Source organism: Dasypus novemcinctus, chromosome 6 (assembly GCF_030445035.2).
Source record: "Dasypus novemcinctus isolate mDasNov1 chromosome 6, mDasNov1.1.hap2, whole genome shotgun sequence".
Lineage (NCBI taxonomy): Eukaryota > Metazoa > Chordata > Mammalia > Cingulata > Dasypodidae > Dasypus > Dasypus novemcinctus.
Window position 1 is genome coordinate 55,862,502 of NC_080678.1, and position 16,621 is coordinate 55,879,122.

The window sequence follows — 16,621 nt, forward strand, 5'->3', positions numbered from 1 at the left end:
TTCAACTTAAAAAAAATCATTTACTAAAAGTGACTCAAAAAGAAATAAAAACAACAACAACAAAAAAAAAACAACCAAACAATTGAAGAGACTGATGTCAAGTGAAAAAATTGAATTTGAAATGAAAAATTTACCCACAATGAAAGGTTCAGGATCTGATGACTTCACCAATGAACTCTATCAAACATTTAAGGGAGAAAAAACACCAATGTTACATTTCCCTTGAAAAAGCTAAAGGAGTAGGAAATACTTTGATTCTCATTCAATGAGGCTAATGTTATCCTAATACCAAGAGAAGAAAGTCAGTACAAGGGGAAAAGAAAATGATAAATTGATATCACTCAAGAACATAGATATAACATTCCTTAACAAAATATTACCAAATCAAACTCAACAATACATAAAATTGATAATGCACCTTTTCTGGAAATGCAAGGTTGGTATAATATTTAAACTCAATCTACATAATTCACCATATTAACAGCATAAAAGAGAAAATCCATATAATCATCTCAGAACCTAAAGAAAAAGCATTTGACAAAAATCAACACTCATTCATGCTAAAAATCTCTCACCAAACTAGGACTAGAAAGAATTCCCTCAATCTCATAAAGGGAGTCTATGAAAACTTCACAGTGAACATCATATGAAATGGTGAAGCATAAAATGCTTTACCTTTAAAGTCAGGAACAAACAAGGATACCTTTTCACATTATTTGTTTTAACCTCGTTCTGGAGGTGGTAACTAACCAGTGTAATAGGCAAGACAGAATAGATAAAATGCACACGGATCAGAAAGGAAAACATAAAACTGTTTTTATTCCAGATGATATAATAGTACCAGAAAATCCTAAGAAATCTACAAATGGGTTCCTAAATCTAGTAATTCATTTAGTAAAGTCACAGGCTACAAGTCAGTACACACGAATCCATTGTAATTACTGTATGATAGCAATGAACAACTGGAAATTAAAATTTTAAAATACCACTTTAAACATGATCAAAAACCATGAAATCCTTATGGATACGTTTTATAAATGCAAGAACTATGCACTGAAAATCACAAAACACGGTTGAGGAGGTAAAGGATGAAAAGGTGAAAAATGCAATTATGTCACACATGGATAGTACTACTAATACTAACAAAGTAAAAATTTCAAATGAATTTTTTATACGTATCTTTCTCCTCTTATCCCTAAGCCAAAATGGCTTTATCAAAATACCCTGCTTTAGAGAAAAAGATGCGCACATTTCAGAATAATGAAGATATTCAAAATAAATCAATGAATGATTTGTTATGATTCGGTGATGGGTGATCCTATACTGCAGACTCTCTTGGGTAAAACTTATTTCATATATTCTGTCACATTATTAGACCTTATATCATATGATGCTTTAGGCCAGTGATCTTCAAATTAGAGTGAAGGGAGAGTGAAGAATTTCTTGGTAGGACACAGGTTCAGATAGCTTAAGGGAGAATAATTTCTAGTCCTTCAACCTCTCTCTATATATATTCTTTCCTAAATCCAACCTTTCTAAATATTTCCTTGCAGTTTTCTCCTCACTTTCTCTACCATGATCTCTATCACAGTGAGCCACCTTCCACTTTAGAATAGAAGATGTATCTCTCATCCATCCCAAATTTTATTATGGTGCATTACCCTGGGTTTTGAAATCATCTGGGGCACAAACCAAAGGGACACTTTTAGACTGTATAGTTCTTGGGAAAAGAGTATGAGAGGAAAGTTAAGAGAGTTTAGGTAAGAAAAACTGGTAGAAAAATGCCTTATTTCAAAAGTCTTCTCGATGTAGTTATGTGAGATATGCATGAAGACTCTCCAAGAAGTCTAAAAAAGATGGATAATTTTAAGGTACTTAATTTCAGATCTTCAGATTCCATGTCTCTTTCTTAATATTTTTCTGCTGAGAATATAGGTTATACTTTCCCACTTGCTCATTCACAATCACCCTTTTTCCCCTACCAAAAGACATCATTTACACACATTATGAATCTTTAAGTGGTGCTTTGCTCCAGGGGGTGAAACTCTCTAGGCTACCAAATTTTGATTGACCAAATGGGTTATATGTTGTGGATGCAGTATAAATAATGCAATCTTTATTAATACACTCATGTAAAAGCCCCATAATTTTCTTTTTGATACTAATTTCTATAAAGTAGATTAAGCTGCATTGCTAAAAACATAAAATCGACTTGCATTTGTGATGAAGGACAAAATATTCCCATAATTCAATTGGGGTTTAATACTCTAAACTTTAAAAAACAAGTTTATTTAGTTAGGTTTAATCCCCCTTCCTGGGATGTTCTAATTCTATCAAATGCATAATTATGAATGTAATATTTTAAACTATGATATAAAATTACTTATTTAGCTAGGTATAAGAATTCTTAAGTATCTGTCTCTCTAGCACAAGTAGTTTTAAAATATTTTGGGATAACCTATCCACAATTAAGGAGAGCAGATCATACAAATGCATAAATACCAGGAGGTAGGAATCACTGGGGGATAATCTGGTTGTCTGTATGTCACACTATTATTACCAAAATTCACTTGCTGAGAGAAAGGAAAGTTTATTTAATTTTGAAAACCTTCCTCCATCAACGTAATTAGGTCTTGGTAAATTTCTTGGGGTGCATCCAGTCCAAGGTAAAAGTCCACATGATTGTAATATGGAATATGCTTATAATAAATAAGGTTGACAATTTGGGGGAGTAAATTCTCAGTGTCTTTGATGTCAGCCACACGGTCTTGTCCACCGCTCCACACTGCTGTTGGAATGTCCATCTTAGAAACGTTGTACAAAGGAGGTATAACCTAAATACAAGTAAAGAATAGAGAAGAAAAAAGAGTTTTTACAGAAAACCACATTATAAAAGTAACATTAGGATTTAGCTGTTAAGCAAGTTCTTCAAATGCTATAAGTATTCAATTAGAAATTAATGATATAGAAAAGTGTTAAAATGTAAAAAATACAAGTGTTTTTGTGCAATAATATGAATTGTGAATAATAAATAATAAGGACAACCACTATATTCTTGATTTGCACTTTTGGGAAAATAGAAAAAAATCCTAGGAGAAGGGGACTTTTATTTCCATGGGAGACAATCTTTCTAGTAGCGCTTCAGGAATATGTTCTTTCCAAACAAAATGTTGGATAGAATAAATAGCCCTTCTTATATATGGAAATCTGCGCTCAGTGAATTATAGAGACTTGAGCATCAGCAAACCATTCAGGAAGGAGTGGGACAGATGCATGAAGCAGACATATGAAATATGATGATTAAAAAGAAGCGAGCCTGTGATGGAAAAATGGGGTGGTGATGGTGTTAATTTTCCACCAAGTCTCCCCCACCCCCCATCATCTCCCTTCTTTCTGGTAACACTTTTTTCCCCCAAAGTTTCAAGCAAAAGATCCATAATTGAACCCAATAAGAATCTAATGTGTATAAAATATCTCATAGTGACGAGACCTAGTAGGTGCTTGTAGCAGTTTGATATTGTATGTGAATTCCAAAAATAGGTATGTTAGTGAACTGATTGTTTCCTCTGGGCATATTAGATTGGATTGGATTTAGAGGTTTCACTTTTACTTGATTAAATAATGATTAAGGCTTTGATTGGGCCACAGCAGTAGGATGACATGGCAGAAGAAAAAGTTAGAGTTTTGATCCTGGAGCCAGGAAATAAAGCACACAGAGAAGCAGATACGGGAGGAAGGATAGAAGCCTCCATTAGACATGGCAGAGGCCCCAGAAAGAGAGATAAGCCGTTTGCCTGATAGTTTATTGCTAACCTTGTGGAGAGAGCAGAGCAGCTGAGCCCAGAGAAAAACAAGCCCCAGGAGAGAGACGAGACTTATCCCAGCCTACAGCTGATATTGGTAGAAGCTGGCACCGTGGAGCCTTTAGAGGAAGAGGAAGGCTGCACCCTTGCAGATGTCAGCAGCCATCTTGCTCCAAAACATAACAACAGATTTGGTGAGGGAAGTAATTTATGTTTTATGGCCTGGTAACTGTAAGCTTCTACCCCAAATAAATCCTCTTTATAAAAGCCAACAGATTTCTAGTATTTTGCATCAGCATCCTTTTGGCTGACTGATATACAGTGCTGAATAAGTGAATACTATATTTATTAATTCATTGTCATATAAAATTGATGATGATTATTATTGTACCTGGTAGAAATGCTTCATGTTCTGTTCTGGACTTCCCCAATCAAAAGCTTGGAACTGACCAGATTTAACAGCCTAAAATAAAATGAAAATAATATACATATTTAAATGGTATAAGAAAACAATGTTATTAAAAGACAATAAACAAAAAATATATAAAGAATATTGACATTATTTCCCACTATTTAGACTCTGAATTAAAATTCAATATAAATTACTTAGACAAATAATAAAATTGATGGCATTTAAATTCATTCACAGAGCTGATGTGATATGTTATAGACACAATCTTTTACTCCTCTCGATACTTTCCCAGTGAAAATCCTCAGGCAGGGCTGCCTTTATTTGTTATAATGCTGCACATAAAATTTTTAAAAAGAATACTCAATTGAATATCTTGGCTCCAGGAGTTTTTATAAGTTTTTAAAAAGGCAGCAACTATACATTTCCTAAATTTAAAAATTGCTGCTATTATTATTCAACAACTTCATACCTTGTTATTCTATTATGTGGTCTGAATTTTATGACTCTACTTCCTATTTTAAAATCTTTTTATTACACTTGGAGAGAAGTACTCACCCACAGAGCTCCCTCAGTGCTTTCTGTGTGGGGTGCACTCTGTCTCTTGCCTGTTGGGTTAATCGGCTTTAGTGTAAAAGTCACAGAGCAATGTGCTGAAATGCTGAGTCACCAGGCAGGACTATTTCTGCATTTTTATATTCAGACTTAAGATAATAGAATAGTAACATGCATACACTTTGGATTTCCTTTTACTGCTCTTTGCAATGCATGTTAGATTCAGGAGGTAGATACTTTTTACATTTGCCTCAAATATTTTGTCAAAATACTCCCAGACTACAAGAAGGGGTCTTTTTCTAGCTTGGATCTCAGGTTTTCATTTTCAGTCATTGATCCTCATCTCAACTTTTAGTTGAAAGTTATTTCCACCTTTATTTATAGTTACAGGAGCAGCAGTGGGCTGCTATTCAGCCGTGGGTGGCAGAAGAGTGTACCATACTAGTTAAAAATGGGGTTCCAGCATCAAAAAGCCCTGTGTTTGAATCCAGGCTTAACCAATTATGGAATCTGTGATCCAGGCAAGATACTTAACTTCTCTAAACTTATTTCCTCCTTTGCGAAATGAGAATGATCACATTTCTCACAGCATTGTGATGATTAAATAAGATGATGCACAGAGTCAAGCATGTAGCACCTAGTAATGCTCAACAAATAGCTCTTTTTACTAATATTAATACCATCATCATCATCCCTGCGTTAGCTAGCTACAGAACTTATGACTATATATTTCAAGCCTCTTCTGTATTTCTATCCTGAGGAACTTTCTGTCAAAGGAAGAATTCTTAAGAGTTATCAGTCAGGGAATTTATAAGGGACTGGTTATAACATTTGAAGAATCAGGATATGAATGTCTTCATTGAAAGATTGTTTTGAGAATTCAGTGATGTTGAATGAAATTTTATATATGAACAGCAGAACAGTTCAATTGTGTTAACCAGGAGGCCATGCCCATCAGAGAGTTTATCTGTCTTCTTACCAGAAGGAGGCCCTATGTCTCTGGACGTCTTTCTTGCTATAGGAACTTGCTTCCTATAGAAACTTTTTTCAAAGCTGATCTCCTGAGGGTGAAACTCTTCAAAGCATTGCAGAAATCTTCAACTTGTGTTTCAAGCTATACCTGTGCTAAAGAAAACCTTTACTCTAAAATCTTTAGCAGTAGTTCTCAATTCTAAAGTAGGCTGAAATACTAATTCCTAGAGGTCCCAGATACACCAAATCTTTTTCTCTCTCTTCTCTCTGCACACACTGACCCCCTTCTCCTCCCAACACATACAAGAATGTCTTCCACTTTTCAAAAGGGTTTGAGACTAAAGCTATTGGACATAATAAGGTTATATAATGAAAGGGATGAATATATATCATATATATAGCTCATCTTATTCTCTATATTTATAATCTCAGAAACCTATAGCAATTGGATTAACCTCTGAGCTTGCTGAATACTGAGTTAAAATAAAATAACTAGAACTTAAACTGAAGGTAAAAACATGAGACATTAACCTATTTTAATCCCTCCCCTACATTTGATTTACTCTGAATAAAGCATTATTTTTTATACTTTGAAATGCCCTAAATGCCAAGTGGAGACCAAGCAGATCTTTCTAGCACAGGCTGTAACATTTTATAAAGTTTTATTAGAGCTGAGAATTTGTCCAAAGAGGAAATACAAGCCTTCCTTGAAAAGGTAGTATAGAATAATCAAAGGATGGGAACTCAGGTCAGAATATCTGAGAACCGGGCTCAAAATCCAGACCCTGGGGACAAGGAGGAAGGAGTATTGGGACAGGGGTAGGTGTCTGCAACATCCAGTGGTGAGCTCCCTGGAAGTGCTCCTCAGGGACGTTGCAGAGGCAAATGCACATGGCATCGGGACTGGAAAACACGTACCTGGGCCCAGTGCAGCATATTCTGAATAGATGTTCCTGAAGTGCTCTGTGATAAATAAATGTCCAAGCGACTCTGCCAAGTAAAGAGATTATTTCTCATTTAGAGGCTAATCAAGCCAGAATTTGAGAGAAATTTGAATATATTTAATGAAAATTTTTACTATATTAGACAATGAAACAATTTTAAGAACTTCCTCCTCCCTAGTACTGGTCTTCTGTCCTGGGAGGAGCCTTAGTAAAGCCCACATTGGGCATCTGTCTATCAGAGGCCTCAGGTAATGCTTTTTCCTCTCCAGCCTCACCTCCGACAGGTCCAAGAGCGGAGGGAGGTCAAGGGATAAAAGCCCCAATGACCTAGCCAGAGAGGAAATATCTCCTTTCACCCTATATTAAGTCCCAAAGGCATTCAGAGAAAGCCCTTCATCATAACAGATGTAAGCGTTTCCTTTTTCCTTCTGATAAACAGTGTGGTCATTGTTCTAAGGGGCTCTTTGAAAGTTGGTGGGAAATAATCTATCCAGTATTTTAATGTCCCTTAACAGATTTCTTCTGTATCAAACAAAAACTTGTTTCTTTCCTTTTTTAAATTGTATCATAAAAGAGTTATTTTTCACCAAAATGAGTATTACAAACATGGAATTTTTTTAAAAAATGCATCTACCTATGAGTCATACAAACTTATTGAAACAGAATTTCTATGATAGAGTTCTGGGCTTGAGTATTTTTTCAAAGTTCCACAAATGATACTTATGTACTGATGGTTATGATCCACTAAAATCAATGCTCTTGCAGGAATGGTAATATCCTATAGTCTAGCCCTCAAAAGTGATCAGACCGTATAAATGTACAAATCAGACTCAGCTGAGGGCCCCCAATTAATGCTTGTAGCAGTTTGATATAGTAATGAATTCCAAAAATAGATATTGGGTTATGTTTGTAATCTGATCTGTACCTGGGCATGATTGAGTTATGATTAGGGCACTGAGTCCCCACCCCTTGGTGGATTGGAACTCACAGATAAAAGGCATGGCAAAGAACAGAGTTGATGGTTTTTTGATGTTGGAGTTTGATGCTGAAGCCTTAAACTGAAGCCCCCGGAAGTAAGCTCACAGAAGAAAGAGAAGCCAGTCCCAGGAAGAGAAGGACCCTGAGCCCAGGAAGAAGCAAGCCCTAGGAAGAAAGAAACTTGAACCCAGAGAGAAGCAAGACTCTGGAAGGGAGGAACCCAGGAAGCCTGAACCCTTGCAGATGTCGGCAGCCATCTTGCTCCAACATGTGAAAATAGACTTTGGTGAGGAAAGTGACTTATGCTTTATGATCTGGTATCTATAAGCTCCTACCTGAAATAAATACCCTTTATAAAAACCAACCAATTTCTGGTATTTTGTATCAGCACCCCTTTGGCTGACTAATACAGTGTTCTTGGTTCTTATTTCAGGGAGTCCTTTTCTACTGTTAGAGGTTGAATTATGCAAAACATTCTTAATCTTAATGCATTTTGAAGGGTGTGAAACCCTTGTAAATAGGAAAAAAAAAAACCTTTTGAAGATGTTACTAAAGTTAATGTATGGCCAACTGAAATAGGATAGGTCTTAACCCATATCACTGGAATCCTTTATAAACAGAAGAAATTCAGTAATAGTGGAAGAAAACCATAGAGAGAAAAAAGAAGCTGGAACTCAACAGAACACACAAGAGTAAGAAGGGGATGCCACCATGTGCATTGCCATGTGACAGAAAAGCCAATGACCTGAATGTCACTGGAAACTAAAACCAGAATACCACAGTCTTTGGGAAGAAAGCATCATTTTGCTCATACCTCAGTTTTGGACTTTTCCTAACCTCAAAACCATGAGCCAACAAATTCTAGTTGTTTAAGCTACCCATTATATGGTATTTGTTTTAGCAGCTGGGGAACTAAGACATCTCTCAAACTAAGGGCCATGTCCAAGGATACCTTTGAAATTACCTATTTTGTGTTTACTTAAACCTATGAAATATACTTCCACCTATGAAATATACTTCTATTACATGATATGCTTTCATCTAAGTTATATGTGAGAATAGATTCCCTAATAAACAGAGAAAGTGGGAAAGGAATATGAAAAGTCGCTTGCTAAGGCCTGCTTTGCAGAAGGAGCCTCTTATAAATCTTGCTTGAAAGCAACAGAAGTGTTAATCAGTGTTTTCCAGCTGACAAAGAAAGAATGGGCTCTAAGTAGGTCCCTACCTCTGGTATCAAACATATTTCCTCTTTATCTGGGGGGCAAAGAGTAGCTCCTTCTCCTTTACCCTCCCACTCTTAGGGTCAGTTAGTGGTAACTCTGAAAGGTAAGGATCTCAATTAGGTTGGATATGATTTGACAATGATTCCAACACCTATTCCTCTCCTGGTATGCTTTAACAATAAATCTACAGATATAATTAAAGAACCATTTCTTTAGCCCTTTGGATTAAAGAAGTAAGTGGATCACAAAATGACTATTTCCAAATCACCATAAAAGTCATAAGAGATTCTACTTCATTAGGTCTGGGATAGGTTTGAGACACAGTCAGACAAATTTTAAAATCATAGCCTTAATTCAAATGAATGGTATTTCAATGGTGGTATTTTGGGCAAAAGCAATAGCTGGTGAGAATTTATAGTGGCAAAAGCTTTTTCCTCAGGTGCTAGAGGGGGAAGTGGATGTGGCTCAAGCAATTGGGTGCCAACTTCCAGAGGTCCTGGGTTGGGTTCCTGGTGACTCCTAAAGAAAATGGCCAGCAACAAACCGCAAGGAGCAGAAGTGGATCAAGCAGTTGGGCACTCACCTCCCACATGGGAGGTCCCAGGTTCAGATCCTGGTGCCTCCTAAAAAAGATGAGAAGTCAATGAGCAGACAGACAAGGGAGCCATGGGTGGGTGGGTGTGGGGGGATTTAAAAAAAAAAGATGCTAGACCCTCAACCCTGGTTGGAATCTATGAAAATACTAGATTCCAGGAAACAGAAAGCAAGAGCTTGACATGTGATTTCCATGCAATATAGAACACAAAACAAATCGATTGCTTTCTCAGACCTGACTACTTGCACGTACCACGTTTAGGTTTCTTGGATCAAATCCAGTAAAAGCAAATAGAACGTTGCTGCAAATACGATGGAATAGCTTCTTGTTGCACACCTTGGTGGCAAAAAATGTGCTGAAAGATGGATGATACAATAACTTGTCACCAAATAAAGCCTGCAAGATAAATTTAAAACACAGTGAAATCTCATGGACTTGAATGTCAAGGGTATAAAATGTGTGGTAATGCAAGACAAGGATTGAATTGAAACTGATATCTGCTCGGTACTGGCCCTTGGTGAAATAATCAGACCTGTTAAATTTTGCCTTTGTCATCCTTTCAACTCACATTTATAGTTCTCCTAACATATCTCTCAGTGTCTTTTCCCAAAGTACATTTAATTGGGGTGTTTCCTTGGAATGTTCCCTCAGAAACCAGTCCCTATAAGAAATTGGTAAGGCTTTGGAGTTAGGTAAACTTGGGTTTGATTCTGGAATCCATGTCTCTTACCTTAGTAAAGTAGCTTAATTTCTATTATCCTTAATTTTTTCAAATATGAAATAGGGAAATTAATATCTTCTAAAACTGTTGTGAAGATAATAGGTCACATTTTAAAAGTACCTAATAGAGTTCCTTAGTAAACAACCCCAAAACAATAACTATTATTATAATTAATGACTAATAGAGACCATTAACTTAGCATAAAAAAGCCTTTCAGAATATACCCATATTTCCATTATTATGTCTCATAATTTCCTTCACAAATTTTACATCCCAGTAAAGTCAGTTACATTTTACCTATGACCTGAGCTTCATCACACAAAACTTCTTGGTTTGGAAAGCCTTTCTTGTGCTTTAGAATTCTTGTCCTTAAGGCAAAACTCAAATGCTATCTCATTCAAGAAAGCTTTTGTGATTCCACCTGCAAAAGGCATTTTCACTTTTCTCTGAGTTTGCCTAGCACTTTTTTTGCTCTGTCACTATGATGATGATTAAATTTCTATTAGGAATCAGTGGAACACATGGGGTAGATCCTCTATTGGAGTAAAAGCTACTTAAGGACAATTTTCTTAAAAAGCAAATCTGATCATGCAGCTTCTCAGCTTAACATTCTTTAATGGCTTCCTATCACCAACAGGAAAAACTCTAAACTTCTTAATATGACATAGCCACCCTCCATTAACTGGTTCACTCCCACCAACCTTAGACAAATTTCCCACTATTCTTCCATATATCCTAAGTTTCAATCCTATAATCTGCTGAAAAGTCAGATTGTAGATTGTAAAATTCTACCTTACAGGCATAGCTCTTTCCTGATTTCATGCTTTTGAAATAGTAACTCCTTGATATTGCCTTGCTGAATTGAATTGAATTGCATTGCACCACACCTCAGGAATGCCAGAACATATGGAAGGTTGAGGCAGAGCTGTGTAAATTAAGGGGAGTAGAAAGATCCTGCCATCCCAAAATACCTCTGAACTTTGCGTGAATGCTGAAATAAATTAGTGAAAAGTCCAAAGTTGTTTACCCAATAATCTGGGCTGAGGCCAGACTGGTAACAAAGGATAAACAAGAGTGTCAATGTTGAGGTACACAGGAAAACTATAATGCAAGTGAGGTTGGCTCTAAAACTAGCTCCCAATATAACTTATAGGGAAGTCTCTATGGTATGAGAGGCCCAACTACTAAAGGCAAATGCAAGCATTTTCTGTCTTGTTCTGGTAGCTTTTCTGCTACCTGTCTTTCTGGGCTTTATGGGTAAGGACTTGAATAACCATGAGCTAATTTGTTTATCTCTCAACTCCTGGAATCTCTGGTTCTGTAAGAATTGTTTTGCTTTCATCTGCTCTCACTGAATCATGGAATGGTACAATAGCTGTCCGTCTGCTATGAGAGAAGCCTGTGCTAAAATGCAACAGGAAAATCCATCCACCCACAACCCACGTATATCAATTCACCTGAACTGCATAAATTATCAGATTAGTTAGCTATCAGTCGGCAGAAGAACCTGGGGCCTGTGGTATTGCCTAAGGTTTGGCGAGCTGGCAGAATCCCAGCCATGAATGGCAGGCAGCTGAGTAAGTCTGAAGTTTAAATGATTGGGGAGGGTGTGCTTTATGAAAAGTATGCCAGTAATAAGCGAGGTGACATTTATTAAAGGCATATAATGTGTGACCTCGTTCTAAGGGATTTACATGTGTTAACTCCCTTAATCCTCACAGCAGTCCTACAAAGTAGGGAATATTATTAGCCGCATTTTACAAATGATGAAAATGATTCACAGAGAGCTTAAAATCTTGCCCAAATTTACCCAGTTACCTGGCTCCAGTATACTGCCCCTGAAAAAGTAGGGAGCACAGGAGAAAATTTTGACCTAGTGGATTCACCTTGTGATTAAGGGATGACATAGGACGGAAGCTTCTAGTCAAAGATGAAGACAATCAGATGGAATGATATTGACATAAGCTTCCGGAACCTTCCAAGTAATATTGTACATAATTAGTAAACCCATGTGGATATCTTGAAACCTTACTTAATTCTCAGAAGTTTGTAAATGCCATTTGTCATAGGTTCTCTTCTTGAAATGAATGGAAATAGAGCTAGTTTGAGTTACTACAGATTTAAATGTGGGGAAGTCACATACCTTGATTTCTTGCCTAGAAAGAGATGTTAAACTTTTCAGAGGACTTCGGGTGTATTTTACGGTGGTGATTGGAGCCAAAGCAAAAAATATCTTAATTCTTTTAGCTAGTTCTGGATTTGTAGAGAATGCTATGAAAGCTGAAAAAGAGTAAGATGCTAGTTCATAGATTTAAAACAAATCATCTATTTGCAATGATAATAAAAATAGTCAGACTAAAAACAAAACAAGAAAGCAACTCTGGCTAAGTGTCATTTGCAGGGAAGGATTTTGTGAATTCCCCAGATAGAATTGGATAGTTCAGAATGAGAGAGTTTCCTCTCCCCGGAGAGCACACTTCTACTTATTTTGAGTGTTGTTCAACTATCTGTTGTTGGTCCAGATAAACTCCAAGGGTCATTCCAGCCTGAGGCAGTCTTTGGCATTAGGTAACCTGGGCACTAAGCTCAGTCCCCCACTGGCTATTAAGAAAACTTGGGCAAGTTACTTCCCCTCCATAAGTTTCAGATTTCTCAATCAGTAAACATAGGTAATAGAATCCTTAGAAGGTTCTTGTGAGTGGTACATATCCATACATAAAGCACTTAATGTATTACTTGGCATTATCATCATTAGAAAGGATCTCCAAATTCAGCCATTTGTTCAACAGGGATGACAATAGTCTCAGATTGTGGTTACCAATAAGAACTGTAGAATTCCTGGTGCAGGGCAAGCATTCTGCTTAACACCAGAAACAGGAGTAAGGTTAAGATACAGAAAAGAGACAGCTGGAAATGCTTGTTGGAATTGTTGAGGCCTCTAGCGCAAGGCAGGACAGCAAGAGCAGTGAATTGGGGCCTTGTGGCACTGCCAACACAGCCTTACTTGCATCTTGCCTGCCTGGGCTCTTCTCTGGTGATAAAAGTCACAGTGATTTACAGCATTTAATTCTCTGCTTTCTTTTGGGTGTTCCTCATGAGACTGTGAGCTCATTAAGGGAAGGATTCATACCATAGTATCTCTGTTACCACTGGCATCTAGCCTAGTTCCTGGCAAATGTTTGTTGAGTACACAAATGAATAAATGCATAATTCTCTCTCCTTCAGGCTTATCTATTAACTTCCAGATTTTGTGCTGGGGAAAAGTCCCTGTTGCCATCCTTGTTTTCACTCTTTAGAAACCAGCCAGTAAGATGGTTTCCCAACTCAGGCCCCCAAAAGAGACAGCACAGAGAAAGGAAATCCTGACCCCTGCCGTGACTATGGAAAAAGAGCCATTCTTAGTTCACATTTGCCCCAGCTCACCGATGGTGGTTCCTTGGGAATGGCCCACGTAGAAGAGTCGCTCCTGTCCAGTTTTTTCTACGATGAAATCGATGGTGGCTGGAAGGTCATATTTACCCATCTCATCGAAACTGCCAAAGAGAAGGAACAACAAAATTGGAAACACATCTCACATGGTTCAACCTATAATATTTAAACACATTCATTGAAGACATAGATGTTTTGTTGTTACATACAAGATGAGAAACTAATTATTCAACTTTATGAGCCTGTGCACCTTTGAAGACCATCACCTTGATTGCCAGAAACAAATTTTGTTTTCTTTTTTCCTTCCAAATCTTTTTACTTTCTTCTCACCAAGACAACACGTTTATTTTTTCAATAATTCAAACATTATAGGGAAATTTAATATGTGAAAGTCAATTATTCTCCTCCCCCAAAATAATAGCTATTAACAATATAGAACATATTTTTACAAGCTTTCCCCCTGCAAATATAAATAACACACATAAATTTAATAATAATTGTTAGTATTACAGAAATTAGGCACACCAAACACTGTTTTTTCTTAAATTTAATGCTATATTGGGGACCTCTTTCAGTGTCTGTTCATATAACCTGCTTTATTCTTTTTCTATTGTGGTAACATATACACAACATAAAATTTGCCATCTTAATCATTTTTAAGTGTCATTGATTATATTAATTATATTTACAATGTTGTGCGGCTACGACCACCACCCATTACCAAAACTTTTTTAACACCTCTAAGAGGAATGCGTACCTCCTAGCCTTCATCGCCCCTACCTCCTAATCCTACCCTAGCTCTAAGCAACTACTAATCTACTTTCTGACTCTATAGATTTCCCTATTTTGAATTTCTTATAAATAGAATCAAAGAGTATATGGTCTTTTTGTACCTGGTTACTTTACCTTAGCTTAATGTTTTCAAGGTTCATCCATGTTGTAGCATGGGCTAGTACTTCATTCCTCTCTATAGCCAAATAGTATTCCATTGTATGTATATGCCACATTTTGTTTATCCATTCATCTGTTAATGGACACTTGTGTGGTTTCTACCTTTTGGCTACCATGAATAATGCCACTATAAACACTGGTATACAAGTATCTGTTTGAGTCATTATTTTCAATTCTTTTGGGTGAATACCTAGAAGTAGAATTGCCAGGTCATATGATAATTCTATTTTTAACTTTCTGTGGAACCACCACATTGTTTTCCACAGTAGTTGCACCATTTTACATTCCTACCAGCCATGCATGAGAGTTTCTATTTCTCTACATCCTAGTCAACACTTATTTTTGGCTTTAAAAAAAAAATCCAGTCTAAAGAGTATGAAATGATATCTAATTGTGGTTTTGAGTTGCATTTCCCTACTGGTTGATGAGGTTGAGCATCTTTTCATATGCTCACTTGAGCATTTGTGTATTTTCTTTGGAGAAATATCTACTCAAGTCCTTTGCCTTTTCTTTTTTTTTTCTTTTTAGGTACCAGGGCCGGGGACCTTGTATGGGGGAAGCCTACGCTCAACCACTGAGTTACACTGGCTCCCCTGAGTTGTTTTTTTCATTTGTTTGCTTGTTTGTTTTTGTTTTTAGGAGGTACCAGGAATCGAACCCAGGCTCTCATTTATGGGAAGCAGGTGCTCAACCACTTGAACTACATCTGCTCCCCCCTTTGCCCATTTTTAAATTGGATTGTTTGTCTTTTTGTTGCTGAGTTGTAGGATTCCTTTATATAGTCTGAATATATTAAAACCTTATCAGATATATGATTTGCAACTATTTATTCCCATTCTATAGTTCGCTTTCTTGATAATGTCCTTTGATGAGCAAAAGTTTAATTTTGATGAAGTATAATTTATTTTTTTCTTTTATTGCTTATGTTTTTGGTGTCACATCCAAGAACTCATTGCCAGATATAAGAAGGGCTAACATTTTTAAGGAACTTGAATCAGAAAAATCTGATGTGCAAAGGCCTCTTGCCAGGGTAATAATAATTCCCATATTTCTATAGAAGATTTCCTAAATTCCCCTGGAAAGAACAATAAGCTGGAATGCTTACTTATAAGACAGAATTTGCAGGCCTCAGCCCAAATCCACTGAATCAAAATTTCCAGAGAAGAGGCCTAGTGGTAACCTGACAGTCATCTTGGGTGCTTCTTTTCCTGTATGCAGTTTGGGAAACAACAACCTAGGGAATGGTCATGTCCTTTGCAGTGACACAACTGCATCAGGGTATGGATTTGGAAAGGCTGAATGTCTTCCAGGAAAAAGGCAGAAATGAAGCCAAGGAGCCAATGGCTTTGGTGGCCTTCAAGGTGTGGTTCTTTTCTCCCCTAGAAGGACATGGGCTTATCCCCAAGACCAAGTGGGCCTGGCTTCTGAGACAACTGGTAGTCAACTGGTTGCTGCCGGCAACTCTCTGCTCCTTTGCCTGTCTGTGATCAGGCTCTCTCCTTTACTCCCTGGGACCTTATTCCAGGAATGGGTTTCAGCACAGCCAGCCTATGGAAGGCAGGGTTTCTTTCCTATGAGGTGAATAAACACTTGAGTGTTACCTTATACCAAGGAATAGGCTCACACTTGGCTAGGTGAAGTTTTGTGCTCAGGATTTTCAACAAGAACCTCATTTCAGCTCCCATTTCTCTATCAGCTTCATTTTACTTAAGGGGTCTCACATAAACTTTTCCAGGATCTACATTAATTATCAGTCCTGGAATTAACCTAACCTTCTAAAATTGAAATTTGCACACACGTGCGCACGCACACCAGAAAGCCAGAGTTTTATAAACAAAGAACATAAGTACAGAATTACCATATTACCCAGCAATCCCCCTTCTAGGTAGATACCCAAAAGAATTGAAAGCAGGAACTCAGATACTTGCATAGTGGTATAGTGGCATTATTCACAATTACCAAAAGAGGGAAGCAAGCCAAGTGTCCATCAACCAATGAATGGATGAACAAAATGTGGTAAATACATACAATGGAATATTAA

At 37.1% G+C, this 16,621-nt stretch overlaps 1 protein-coding gene across 2 annotated transcripts in view; it reads right to left on the minus strand.

Moving 5' to 3' along the window:
• Positions 1-801: 801 nt before the first annotated feature.
• LOC101410765 (lipase member K) overlaps positions 802-16,621 on the minus strand; it is a 61,021-nt gene continuing 45,201 nt past the window's right edge. For both annotated transcript variants that reach the window (XM_058298839.2, XM_058298838.2), the window contains 6 exons: positions 13,624-13,733; positions 12,344-12,480; positions 9,732-9,875; positions 6,658-6,729; positions 4,195-4,266; positions 802-2,834 (listed from right to left, as the gene is read on the minus strand). In XM_058298839.2, the coding sequence (XP_058154822.1) occupies positions 2,595-2,834; positions 4,195-4,266; positions 6,658-6,729; positions 9,732-9,875; positions 12,344-12,480; positions 13,624-13,733 (775 nt within the window). In that variant the 3' untranslated portion in view covers positions 802-2,594. The remainder of the gene's footprint in view (positions 2,835-4,194; positions 4,267-6,657; positions 6,730-9,731; positions 9,876-12,343; positions 12,481-13,623; positions 13,734-16,621) is intronic.